Source organism: Salvelinus namaycush, chromosome 38 (genome assembly GCF_016432855.1).
Source record: "Salvelinus namaycush isolate Seneca chromosome 38, SaNama_1.0, whole genome shotgun sequence".
Lineage (NCBI taxonomy): Eukaryota > Metazoa > Chordata > Actinopteri > Salmoniformes > Salmonidae > Salvelinus > Salvelinus namaycush.
The window spans coordinates 5,609,769-5,623,810 of NC_052344.1; the positions used below are offsets into that span (position 1 = coordinate 5,609,769).

General features: G+C 46.0%; 1 protein-coding gene across 1 annotated transcript in view; it reads right to left on the bottom strand.

The window, feature by feature from the left end:
- LOC120031797 (dedicator of cytokinesis protein 4-like) overlaps nucleotides 1-14,042 on the bottom strand; it is a 163,008-nt gene that overhangs the window by 22,763 nt on the left and 126,203 nt on the right. The window contains exons 36-48 of the mRNA XM_038977616.1: nucleotides 13,494-13,520; nucleotides 13,067-13,223; nucleotides 12,497-12,590; nucleotides 12,195-12,343; nucleotides 11,467-11,553; nucleotides 11,233-11,337; nucleotides 10,711-10,852; nucleotides 8,250-8,416; nucleotides 6,426-6,512; nucleotides 5,727-5,903; nucleotides 845-928; nucleotides 596-715; nucleotides 289-413 (exon numbers count right to left, since the gene is read on the bottom strand). Coding sequence (XP_038833544.1) covers nucleotides 289-413; nucleotides 596-715; nucleotides 845-928; nucleotides 5,727-5,903; nucleotides 6,426-6,512; nucleotides 8,250-8,416; nucleotides 10,711-10,852; nucleotides 11,233-11,337; nucleotides 11,467-11,553; nucleotides 12,195-12,343; nucleotides 12,497-12,590; nucleotides 13,067-13,223; nucleotides 13,494-13,520 — 1,521 coding nt within the window. The remainder of the gene's footprint in view (nucleotides 1-288; nucleotides 414-595; nucleotides 716-844; nucleotides 929-5,726; nucleotides 5,904-6,425; nucleotides 6,513-8,249; nucleotides 8,417-10,710; nucleotides 10,853-11,232; nucleotides 11,338-11,466; nucleotides 11,554-12,194; nucleotides 12,344-12,496; nucleotides 12,591-13,066; nucleotides 13,224-13,493; nucleotides 13,521-14,042) is intronic.

The following is a 14,042-nucleotide window of genomic DNA, read 5'->3' on the forward strand; positions in this document are numbered from 1 at the left end:
ACACAATCTGTCCACCAGCCTGGCAGCACACACACACACACACACACACAGAGAGCTGCCCACCTACGCCCATATGGTGCCATACCAGGGAGTGAGAAAGAGAGGAGAGGAGAGAGAGAGTGAGCTAGAGAGTATAGGATGTGCAGACAGAAAGGGAGAGGAAAGAAAAGAGTATGAGGAAGGGAGTGAAAAGAGGAAGAGACAGAAGAAAAAAAGGGAGAAGGTGAAAGGAAGAGTGGAAAGAACAGAGAGAGAGAGAGAGAGAGAGACGAGGACAGTGTTTCTCACCTGCGTCTGGCCACCACGCGAGCACCATCTGGGCTGATGATGTTGGGGACCGAGTTCCTGCATGAACTACGCGGGCTGCCATTGGTGAAGTGCACGGGGCTGGCGCGCACGTACGCCGGAAACTCCTGCGGTGGGGATTAGAGAGAAGGGCAAACGGAGGGAGAAGGAGAAGAGGGAGGGGAGGAGTAAACATGTGATTAGCATATTGTTTATGCTAGCATGAGTTAAGGTTGTGCTGATGCAGGTTTGATGAAGGTCAATTTGAGGATTTGACAGATTGTGCTCCTGTTGAGTGGCCTTCACTAACCTGGATCCCCAGACTAGACTTCATCACATGAAACTGGTCCACCAGCTTCTTGTGTAGAGGTCTCATGTCCTGAGGAACAAACTTCTCGTGGACGGCCAGGCCATACTCCAGGATGTGAGCCTAGAGGGGAGTCGGAGACAGTGCATTTCCTTTGTTAACGTTAATCTCTTCCAGATTAAATATCATCACAAAGGTTTAGCAGTTCTCCTATTAAAGTAGGGCTAGTGTTTTCCAACATTGGAAACTGACCTGCTCGAACATGAGTTCCCTTAGTCGTCCGATCTTCTCCCCGTCCTCCGGGTGATTCACGATGTAGTCTTTCACAAAGAATGCCTGCACGAACACAATTCATTGTATGTTTTGAATTTGTTTGATTTCATCAATTTACTTAATTGTGTCACCATGTTTCCCCCCCAGGGCGGTCAGACGGATGGACGGTCGGACAATCTGTCCGACTGTCTGTACGACTGTCTGTCCGACTGTCTGTCCGACTGTCTGTCCGACTGTGTCTTTTTGTTGGCAAAAGACAAAAAGGAAGAAATAATATTTATAATGTAAACATGTTTTGCATAATTTTGATCATACATTAACTTCTCTTGGGTAGGGGGCAGCATTCGGAATTTTGGATGAAAAGCATGCCCAAATTAAACTGCCAGCTACTCATCCCCAGAAGATAAGATATGCATATTATTAGTAGATTTCGATAGAAAACACTCTGAAGTTTTTAAAACTGTTTGAATCATATCTGTGAGTATAACAGAACTTATTTAGCAGGCGAAACCCCGAGGACACACCATTCAGATATTTTTTTTTGAGGTCACTCTCTTTTCAATGATTTTTCATTGGGAAACCAGATTTCTAAGGGACTTTCTTTCAGTCCCTACTGCTTCCACTGGATGTCAACAGTCTTTAGAAATTGGTTGAGGTTATTCCTTTGTGTAATGAAGAAGTGCGGCCATCTTGAAGGAGAGTCACTTGAAGTGTCCTGTTAGATAGAAGTGACCAGAAGGCTAGCTACAGTTGGTTTTAATCCTGTATTGAACACAGATCATCCTGTCTTCAATTTTATCGATTATTTACGTTAAAAAATACCTAAATTTGTATTACAAAAGTAGTTTGAAATTTTTTGGCAAAGTTTACAGGTAACCTTTGAGATATTTTGTAGTCACGTTTCACAATTTGGAACCGGTGTTTTTCTGGATCAAACGCGCCAAATAAATGGACATTCTGGATATATATCGACGGAATTAATCAACCATTTGTGTGATGTTTATGGGACATATTGGAGTGCCAACAACAGAAGCTCGTCAAAGGTAAGGCATGAATTATATTTTATTTCTGCGTTTTGTGTCGCGCCTGCAGGGTTGAACTATGCTTATCTCTTTTTGTTTACAATGGTGCTATCCTCAGATAATAGCATTGTTTGCTTTCGCCGAAAAGCCTATTTGAATTCTGACATGTTGGCTGGATTCACAACCAGTGTAGCTTTAATTTGGTATCTTTCATGTGTGACTTAATGAAAGTTAGATTTTTATAGTAATTCATTTGAATTTGGCGCTCTGCATTTTCTCAGGCTTTTTGCCAAGTGAGACAGTAGCGTCCCGCCTAAACTCAGATTTTTGGATATAAATATGAACTTTACCGAACAAAACATACATGTATTGTGTAACATGAAGTCCTGAAGTCCTCTGAGTGTCATCTGATGAAGATCATCAAAGGTTAGTGATTCATTTTATCTCTATTTCTGCTTTTTGTTACTCCTCTCTTTGGCTGGAAAAATGGCTGTCTTTTTCTGTGACTTGGCTCTAACCTAACATAATCGTTTGGTGTGCTTTCGTCGTAAAACCTTTTTGAAATCGGACACTTTGGCTGGACTTACAACAAGTGTATCTTTAAAATGGTGTAAAATACTTGCATGTTTGAGGAATTGAAATTATGGGATTTCTGTTGTTTTGAATTTGGCGCACTGCAGTTTCACTGGCTGTTGACGAGGTGGGACGCTACCGTCCCACATACCCTAGTGAGGTTAAGTGCATATTCCCTGATGTTGGTATCGCAACTCTTGAGATGAGTGCAGATTAGAGCCAAGGCTTTTTAATCTGCGTCACAATAAAATTTTAATAAAAACACATCAGAAAATGAACAACAAACTCAAAAATCTTCAGTGGAGAGAGAGCAAAGGGGGAAGAGTCGCCACAAAGGAGAAAGCAGGGTTCTCTCTCCCTTACAAGGTCTTTGTGGCGGGCTATCTCCAAAGAGACAGAGAGAGATATGGGAGAGCGGGAGTGGGGGGGGGGGGGGGGGGGGGGACTCAAAAGGGAGAGGAGCTCACTGCTTACTTCAAAGCCCACTCCCAAACAGGCATGGTCCTATCTGTGTCTACCATCTGAGTGTGAGAGGCAACCTCTACCATGACGCTTGACAACAATATAACAGTGCTAGCTAGGCTACAGTAGCACGCTCATCTCCCGATTGTTATCCCCGACACAAAACACAGCTTCACGACCCCTGCTGTGACGCTGTGAACGCCAGGGTCGATTTGAACGAAAGAACTGGCGTGAAAGACAGTCCAAAGCCATAGAAATATACATTCAAAAGGGAAAAGGGACTTATTCCGTCTCAGTGAACCGTAGCGCGGCTGTATGAATAATACGGTCTGAAACACATAGCCAAAGGTGGGAAAATAATCAATATTTGCATCAAATTATACTTTTCTCTGGTGCTGGTTGGACTTGAGATTGGAGGAGAAACTCCAAGTGTCAAGTGACATTGTGAATCATTATAAAACCTCAATTAAAGACGAAACGGCAGCAATAAATAGATATTAAACCAGGCTGGATTCTCCTTCAGGGCTGGAACTATAACCATGAGCAATAAATCCAAATATGAATGCTGATGTCTGCTTCATTTATGGCTGAACAAATTGGCATAAAAGTCAATTGCGTTATCCTAATAAAGGAACTGATTTATACTGTATTGTGTGCAATATTCCTCAAGAGACCTCCATACGTCAATACCATGGAGCATTAGGCATACAAAATGCCTATGTATGACGCTCTCATTGCCTTCATGGACAGTACATAGATCATCATTATATCTCTTGATCGTACACACATTAAATTAGTAATACATTTATAAAATGTATGCATTGAATATCATTGAATATATACATGAAACCTCCTGGGTCTAAACAGTCACGTCATGTAGTCTATAGATTCTGCAGAATCGGAAATCATCATATCCTTCATACAAGGAGCCTATCGGATCAAAGCTCTGGCAGATAATGTACTTCAAGCAGCAACAGGTGGGCGTTGTGCAACACAGCCGTAGCTAGCCTAGCTATGCTCTCTCGGGTCAAACTCATTTCCTACAACATCCTCATCTCTAGCATCATCTCATCATCTCCACCACCAGTTTTAATAGAGGTGAGAGGTAGTGGCGGTCATGAGGAGAGCAGACCCCTGCTAACTTGGCCCTCTTAAGCCTCGCTGCAAACTCAATATGGCTAGCTGTAGTGATAATGTGAAGTTGCTAAGCAACCGAGAGCCACAGTACAGGACACACAGTTCGCTGGCTGACGCCGGAGGTCTCCTGGAAAAGGAGTGATTATAGCTCGGACGCTATAGCACTCCGTGATGGATTTGGAAAGAAAATAACGGGTTCATTCAACACTTAATTTACAGTACAGAGATGCAGGACATTAACTTCTGTATGTATTTTGTATATATTAGTATATTACAATGTACAATGCAATGTGTGATTTATATTCCCTTGAATGTGTCTGAAGGAACTCCTTATTCTATGTCTGTCTGTCTGTCTGTGTCTGTCGGTCTATCCGTGTCTGTCGGTCTGCCCGTGTCTGTCTGTCTGCCCGTGTCTGTCTGTCTGCCCGTGTCTGTCTGTCTGCCCGTGTCTGTCTGTCTGCCCGTGTCTGTCTGTCTGCCCGTGTCTGTCTGTCTGCCCGTGTCTGTCCGTGTCTGCCCGTGTCTGTCCGTGTCTGCCCGTGTCTGTCTGTCTGCCCGTGTCTGTGTGTCTGTCTGTCTGCAAGTGTCTGTCTGTCTGCAAGTGTCTGCCCGTGTCTGTCTGTCTGCCCGTGTCTGTCTGTCTGCCCGTGTCTGTCTGTCTGCCCGTGTCTGCCCGTGTCTGTCTGTCTGCCCGTGTCTGCCCGTGTCTGCCCGTGTCTGTCTGTCTGCCCGTGTCTGCCCGTGTCTGCCCGTGTCTGTCTGTCTGCCTGTGTCTGTCTGTCTGCCCGTGTCTGCCCGTGTCTGTCTGTCTGCCCGTGTCTGCCCGTGTCTGCCCGTGTCTGTCTGTCTGCCTGTGTCTGTCTGCCCGTCCGTGCCTGTCTGTCTGCCCGTCCGTGTCTGTCTGTCTGCCCGTCCGTGTCTGTCTGTCTGCCCGTCCGTGTCTGTCTGTCTGTCTGTCTGCCCGTCCGTGTCTGTCTGTCTGTCTGCCCGTCCGTGTCTGTCTGTCTGCCCGTCCGTCCGTCTCTGTCTGCCCGTCCGTGTCTGTCTGTCTGTCTGCCCGTCCGTGTCTGTCTGTCTGTCTGCCCGTCCGTGTCTGTCTGTCTGTCTGCCCGTCCGTGTCTGTCTGTCTGCCCGTCCGTGTCTGTCTGTCTGTCTGCCCGTCCGTGTCTGTCTGTCTGTCTGCCCGTCCGTGTCTGTCTGTCTGTCTGCCCGTCCGTGTCTGTCTGTCTGTCTGCCCGTCCGTGTCTGTCTGTCTGTCTGCCCGTCCGTGTCTATCTGTCTGTCTGTCTGCCCGTCCGTCTCTGCCTCCCCGTCCGTCCGTCTCTGCCTCCCCGTCCGTCTCTGCCTCCCCGTCCGTCCGTCTCTGCCTCCCCGTCCGTCTCTGCCTCCCCGTCCGTCTCTGCCTCCCCGTCCGTCTCTGCCTCCCCGTCCGTCTCTGCCTCCCCGTCCGTCTCTGCCTCCCCGTTTGTCTTTGTCTGTCTCTGCCTCCGTCCGTCTGTCTGTCTTTGTCTATCTTTCCTTGTCTTTTTGTCTGTCTCCGTCTGTGTCTCTCTTTAAACAAACACATAATGCATACTGCAGACTGCCGATCTAGCAAGCCCAGACAATGTCTCCACACAATATTGAGTGACCAATGTAAGCCAGTGACATCATCATTGCCCTCTGACCTCTTGGTAGCGTGCGAGCCCCCCGTTGACGGCGGCGTCAATGACCCCGTTGAGGCACATGGTGAGGGGGTTGATGTTCTGCATCTGCCTGCTCTGGCACTGGGCGATCAGCGTCCGCAACTGCAGGTTCTTGTTCTCAATCACCTCGATGGCGTTCTCCAACGGGCTCACTTCCACCTAGAGGAGGAGAACACAGGGTGATAAGGTATGAGTATATATATACAGACATATGCATAGCTCTATGGAGAGATACAACACACAAAACACACACACACAGAATGTGTCTAAGTAGAGACAAGAAACACAAAATAAGGCAGGCCACAAACACAATGCATTTTCTCTCTCTCACACACACACACACACACACACACACACAATCTCTCTAATACACAGCCTTCCGTACGCAGCTTGTTCCTTCATAAATTACAGAGTAACATTATAATTATGAATCTCATGAATATTATGAATAACGTTCACCCTTCTCTTAAAGGGACATTTCACAATCACTGGGAACACTTTTCTTCCCATATATGTTTTTTACTACAAAACATATTAAAGCACAATTTTCAAAGATGTTGATATAGGTCTACGCTCAGGGAGCTCGGTGGGGCTCTCTGCAAAGTTAGAACATAGCAGGGTCAGCATCGAGCAGTGTGTTGTGAATGGGGTTATATGAGGAGGTTATTGGAGGAGACTCACCAGTTCTCTCTTCTCCACCTCGAACCATCTGGAGATTCCTGGCAGGCTCTGGACCAGGGTTAGTGTCGTCCTCTCCACCCACAAGCTCTGAAAACACACACACACATGTTCAGGCAGGCACACACACACTTCATGTTAATGCTGGCAATATACTGCTCGGAAAACACATTCACCCACACATCTGAGCAGCACAGATCACTGCTTTCCTCTCCTGTTAATATATGAGGTGTAGGCACCGGTTCATAGAATGTCCAAGTACTACACATCCTCATGGATACAGAGTTCTCATAGCAACAGTCTACACCGATCTACAAATGATGCAGTGTCACTTCATTTAATGAATTAACACATGATTCTAATATATTCCTCTAATACCTTTCCTTGAACCCACAATTAGTTTGGAAACCAAATTGCATTTTCTGTCCATCCTTTTTACGAGATCATATCGACACAGAATTGATTCATGCTACTTCATATTCCCATATTAAATATCAAATTTACCTGGCCTGAACAGTGTCTCTCAAGCACTAACTAGACTCAAAAGAGACAGCTGGGAAACCTAAACCTCAGTACGATATGATACGATGATATCCAACTCATAAACCTGACGATATTAGGTTAACGAATGGAGATTGAGTGAGCGTGGGTGGGTGGAGTCTGGAGAGACGATATTTAGACTGAGCTCCATGGTTGCGGTCCAAACACTTTAAAAAAAGACACGCCCTATCCCCTCAGCCCTCAAATTAAGTGGACACTTCTGATGACGTATCGCGACCGTGCGATGGAGGAAGGAATGATTTTTAAATGGAGCGCCCTTGGCCGGAAATTCTTCACTCGTTCATCCCACGATGATCGTGTGTTCAGCCACCGGTAGCTTGTGGGTGCTTTATATGCGCTACAGTCAATTATGAGTTTATGTCTACTTATATTAACTATATAATTATTAATATACACCTACTGTATGATAGCTAGCAAATGAATTAGCTAAATAACGTTAGCCTGCCTAGCTGGAACTGAAGAAGGGAAATGTTTTATTTCTACAATGTCCAAAAACATTTAAATCTTTTACTATAGTAGCAAAATGTCTAATTTATTTGCATTCGTTTTTACTTACACTTGTATGTTGACTTCTCCATTGATGTTGTTTTTAAGTTTTGGCTGACTTTTCTTAGCGGATGTACAATCGTCGCAAATTGAATTATGGGGAGTTTCAGCCCCCGGAGTGAACATAACTGTACACTCGCAAAGCCGACTGAAGACGAGGGCTGAGGGGCTTACGTTGCAAACTTCCCTTGCTCGGCTAATCATTTGGACCACCCTCCAAGACGGCGACGGGGATTCCCCCAAGGGCACGAGGCGAGGGTAAGTGGATGAGGGTGTGTCTTTTAAGTGATTGAACCGTAACCACAGTCTCAGCCTCTCCTAGCTCAGGAGTCTAATTAGTAGGACTATGAATTAAACAGCACCTGAACACACCAGTATACAGAGAGGAAGACCATGAGACACCCACACAAGCACTCAATAAACAAGAGAGTGGAGAGAGGGAGGACGAGAGATTGTGAGGGAGGGAGGGAGGGAGGGAGGGAGGGAGGGAGGGAGGGAGGGAGGGAGGGAGGGAGGGAGGGAGGGAGGGAAAGTGAGTAAGGAGACAGATGTGTGGTAGACATCAAAGGAAGACACTAACAAGTCCAGAAAGGTGAGATAAGATGACGAGATGAGCAAAACAAAAAGGCAAAAAGAGAGAGAGAAACAGAAAGGCACAGAGGGGTGTTTTTGAGTGCTCAAACACAGCGTGTGCCCCCCCCCCCCACCCCCCCACCCCACCTTGAACTCGTTCTCCTTGTCCTTGGTGCCCTTGTGAAACGGCCTGTCGTATCTGAACCTCCAGATGTGGTTGACCTTATAGAAGCTCTTGATGTTGTCAGGCACGCCGTCTCTCTGCAGCACGTCCTGGTTCTCTGGGATGGGGCTCACCGCGTAGATCTGTAGGTCTGGGCCAGCACGTCAAGGATGCGTACAATAGGTTGGACATACACACATGAACACAAGCACATGCCCCCCCCCCCCCCCCCCCCCCACCTTGGTTCCACAGGTCTATCCATCCAATTCATGTGTTAATACATCCTATCCACTAATCACATCCTGTAGCCATTTATCTGAATCTCTACCCCACACTATATCACAATACATACCCATTTGCAGCAGGACTGGCCTGTGTCAGTGTAGTGCAGGGAGAACTCATCAGCCCATGGATATAAATAGGGACGGGCATGGGTCCAGGAGCCTCAATGATTAACAACACATGAGGATAACAAAGCTGTATGCTAATACTATTTGAGGGGCCTTGTCTGCTCTAATTGCACTCGGAGAAAAGTCACACACAGAACAGATGACTCGCACGCACACACACACACACACACACACACACAGAGAGAGAGAGAGCGGCTCCTTCCGAACAGCTGTCCCATCAATCACTAGCGGAGGATCATTAAGATGGCTGCCGCATCCTACAGCCACCTTGTGCATTTTTATTAAGGGATCGATCCCGATCTTCACTAAGCACTCGTGTATGTATTTACAGCACGGGCCAGAGATCTGGCTCAGGACCAAGAGGGAGGGAGTCATACCTTTGGTTTGCTCCTCTATAAACGACATGCTGTAACGGAAGGCTGTATGCAGCGTAAGAAAGCCAAAGTCCAAGGGGTTCCCTGGTTACACTCCTATTATGACGCGCACTGATATCCTTATTCATAAGGAATTATCCGTCTAGTATAATATGTCATTTATATTATTTAGGCCTACTAGACATGTGGGATGGAGTGCACTACTGTGTGTGTGTGTTTTTGGTTTTACTATCCTTGTGGGGACCATCCTCACAAGAATAGTAAAACAAGGAACATTTTGACAAGTGGGGACATTTTGCCGGCCCCCACAAGGAAAAAGGATATTTTAGGCGTAAGAGTTAGGTTTAGGCATTAAGGTTATGGTTCAAGGCAGGTTAACCTATTACCCTCATACCCGTATACGGGTTGAAAATGGCCGATTTGGGCACTGACATCAGAGCGCTTGTAAGGGTTTTGACTGACAACCGTTCATGAACTTGAGCACCGCGAGCGACGAGAAGTTTACCCCTATCCCTCCTGCTAATTGGGCAACTTTTGCTAATGTTTTGGTTGTCTGAGCGAGAGAAGTGCTGTAAATAAAGAGGACTCAATGTATTTGTAAAGATGACACGTTGAGGATTCAAATAAATACCGCTTTAATGTCATACAAGCAAGCCCAAACACCCGTGAGTCCACATAATAAACTCGTGAAGTATGACAGTGTCAACGTTTATGATCACTATGTTTGATGTACAGTTCAAATATGACATGGTGTTATTCCGAACAGAATGAGCCTTTGTTTTATTATGAAGAAAATTTGCCGCGGACCTTGCATCTGAAGGCACTGATGACTCCACCAAAATGACTGTCTGCTTCTCTAAATTGCCTTGTGAAAGCTAATCATGTTGGCAATAGAACAAGCTTTCAAATGATGCCCGGGGATGGATGGCGGGGATGCAGGGCTGTGTTCCAATCAAAACAACTACAAGTGTGCTTGCTCTGGTTCCTAAACGGCACAGCTTATAGTTGAAGACTCTTCTTTTGAGTCATAAATGTGCGTTGACATGACTTAGGGACTGTGCCCACTGGAGAGGTGTGTGACCACTTGGAGACACCAGTTTGACCTCTCACTCAAACCCTTGTCGTTCGTTTGTCTGCACCTACCTCACATTTTCCAAGAACATTCTTATCATGTTACTGAATGTATCTGGGGTATTTTCAGATTTCCTAACAAATGCGGCAAAATGTACAGTAAATGTGAAATGCACATAAAATCGACAGTGTAATGGTTGGATTCAGTCTTGTCAGGTGAACTGTTGTGTCCTCACCTTTAGTCTAATAATTTTCCCATAATCCCCTAAACTGTTCCTGTTTCATTTCTACCATGGTTTTACACGTTTTCCATATTCTTTCCATAAGAAACGTTTCAATTTAGCCCTATCCATATAGGCCAATTCCCACGAGTGTAAAAGGGTTAGGTTTAAGGTTAGGGAAAATAGGATTTCGAATGGGAATCAATTGTTTGGTCCTCACAAGGATGGTAAAACAAACTTGTGTGTGTGTGTGTGTGTGTGTGTGTGTGTGTGTGTGTGTGTGTGTGTGTGTGTGTGTGTGTGTGTGTGTGTGTGTGTGTGTGTGTGCATAATGCACGTAGTCTATGTCAACAGCTCAATAAAGGATACACTGAGCCTCGGCCTGGTAGATAGTCTGGTCAGGCTGGTTGACGTGCTGCATGGCGATGGCGTGGGGGAACTCATTCAGCATGCGCTGCTGGAAGGCCTCCAGCCTCTCATAGTCATGGCCACGGCACACAAACTCCTTATTCTGCAGACGAGGCATAGACACCATCAGAGGCGGAAGCGAGACAGCACAGAGGTTAGCATGACATCTAGTGGACAGTTAGAGTATCTGCAACAGTTACAGTATCTAGAGGTCAAACCTAATTCTGTAACTTCAAAATAGGATTTGTGATTTCTTTGTAAATATGATAAACACATGCTAACAATTTATATGAGGTTGCTTACGTTGGTTATGAACGCAGAGTTCAAAGTCCTTTTGAGGAAACTAACAGATTGACAACATACTTCATCAGCAACTTGCTTAGGAGTGCAGATGGAAATTGGAGGGCAAACCCCTGTATGAGCAGTTCTACGGCCTCTTAAATGTCCTTTAACAAAACAACCCGTGGTAGAAAAGAGAGGTACCCTTAGGAAGAAGGGGAACTTCTTGCCATAGAAGCCGACCCTGAAGAACTCTGGCTCCAGTCTCTGCTGGTCCATGATCTTATCGTACAGCGATGCCTCCATCATCTGTCAACAGGAAACGTCGGGTTACAAAACACTAGTAGGTTATGTCATGTTCTACTAATAAACTAAACTGAGAACTGGTCAGGGATCAGTCAGCGTGGAGACATACTGAGAAGGTCTAAAGTAACTCACCCTCATCTTGCTGAGGTTCCTGTAGTCGTAGTAAGACTCGTACTGGTCCGCCAGCTCTCTGCACAGAATGATCCCGTTTTCCCAACACTGAGGAACCAAACACATCATCACATTAACAATGGTCACATCTCAATTAGGAATGTGTTTTCCCCTTTTCACCTCTTTCACATTAGCGGGATAAGGGTTAAAGGAAAGGAAGCCTCTTTAGAATATTGAGACGCTGACAAAACATGTAAAAATGGCCTGCAGAGGAGACTGGCTGCGGTATGAGTGTTGACCACTGGGTGGCGGTAGTGTACTAACAATAACTGCCAACTGCCAAGGCAGACCTGCCGTCACAATGTAGGTGCAGCAACCAGCCAACATGCTAATGAAATGAAAGCTTTCCTTTCCTGCTGCGTGTTAATCCCAAGGCAGCGGCAGCTAGCAGATGGCTTTGGTCGTGAACTCACAGGGAAATTGGGCAAAGAATAATGGGGGAGGACATGGTGAATGATTCAGCAGACTAATAATGTGTTGGGAGATGCTGAGCAGAGCATTCAAATGATATTGGCTTTTTCTTATGACACTGTCCCAGGGTAATTGTTAATATAGAGAGAGAGAGTAGGGAGGACGAGAGAACAAGAGAGAGAGAATGAAAGCGAGAACGAGAGACAGAAAGAACGAACAAGAGATAAAGGATGACAAAGAGAGTGAAAGAAAGGGCTAGAGAGAGAGAGAGATCCCACCTTCCCCCTGTCAAAGTTCTGTACGATGGTGAGATGGAGGTACTCCTTCCTCTGCCACTCGCTCTGCATGGGGTAGTTGAGGAACTCTCTGAGGGGCCTTTCGGACCACTCCAACAGCTCGTCATACAACAGGAGAGTGTAGGAGGCCTCTGCACAACACACACAGCACCACAGTCATGGTTATGCCAAACCCTTGAACCCCGGAACAGCCACACACTTAAAACACACTAAGTTCACACACACACACACACACACACACACACACACACGGCTTCATTTCCTGGTCATGTTTTACAGTGTACCTGTGTAATTCTGTGCTTTCAGGTGCAGTTCGTACAGCTTGTGGATGTAGCGGATGTACATCTCCTCCTTGTTCAACTCAGTTTTGTAGAAATTCTAGAGACAGGCAACGAGGGGGAGACAGCGAGAGATTGAGGAGGGAGCAAAGTGCACTGATGTTTATCAGCCGCTGAGCAGTAACGAACTCAGTGCTATCTGCCCACATAAACGGGTGCTTTTCAGGCTCGAGTGCTTCGGCCCGTTATATAAGATAAACCTGCAGGACTGAAAGACACCACGCACAACATAAATCCCCCCGGTTGGCATGGTAACAAAGACAACACAGAACATATTGTATTGTATGTGGGGGGGGGCTGTGAACTAGTTGAGCCCTGATCTAAAAAGCACGATCATCATAGCAACTTCATCATCAGTGGGAAAGGAACAGAAACACAGCTTTGGTCCTGCTCTCTTAACACAATAGTTGAAAAGGACAAAAGGCTAGCAACAAATAAAATGGGGTTTCTATGGTGACAGGAGAGCAGTGACTGAATCTGTTCAAGGGCCACAGGCGGAGAGAGCCTGTCACTGACCAGCAGACTGACGGTGCAGCCAATCTTCTTCCCATCCACCTCCCCCAGCTTCATGCAGTCCCTGTAGTCCAGCAGTCTCTCCATCAGACGCGTGACGGTGGCAATGAGAGAGATGCCACTCTCCCTCCACGTCTCCCTCTCAATCTTCTTCAACAGACTGGAATGGCGAGAGAGAGAGAGAGAGAGAGAAAGGGAGCGCGAGAGAGAGAAGAGATGATAGAGAGAGAGAAATGGACATAGAAGAGAGCAGAGAGCGAGAACGAGAGAGAGAAACAAAGAAGGAGAGAAAGCAGAGAAAAAGACAGAAAGAGAGGAGAGAAATAAACACTTCAACCTGCTGTCAATCATGTTGTCCCGTCTCCCAGCAGTAAAGGACATCCCTAACAGAAGGACAACACACGGTGTGTAGAGTATTGGAGTGTCTTACCTAGGGTACGGACCAAACAGAGGGATTCTACTCCGGGAAAGCAATGGCAAAACAAATTAATAGATTAATAATATCAGCACACACTCACACAAGTTAGTTCAGGGTTAGTGATGTCAGTCAGGTAGATAAGGAAACGGAGTGAAACAAAAAAAGACTATGTACAGCTATAAAGTGTCTGCATCCCATGTTAGGGAAAACGTCACCAATACATGGAAATAAGCTGTGTCCAGACCACACATGTAAAAGAGCAATGTGGTGGAGAAGGGAGAGCATTGTGGTGGCACTAAGCGTTACAGTGTTCCTCACGTGACGGTGGACAAAGGCAGTGACACATATGGATGTTGGACTGTACGTACTGTAAACTAACGTGCCTTATGCTGAGCTCTAACCTGATGCAGAAGCGTGTTTATAAAGTGGCTACATGAACAGACTTATAACGCCCATATAAAGCTCATAAAGCATATAGGTCTCAATGAAAGCTGCTGGAACATTCATAAACGGCCCAGTTGGTGTCTGACAAGAAGTGGGACTATGACGTATGGGCTTGCA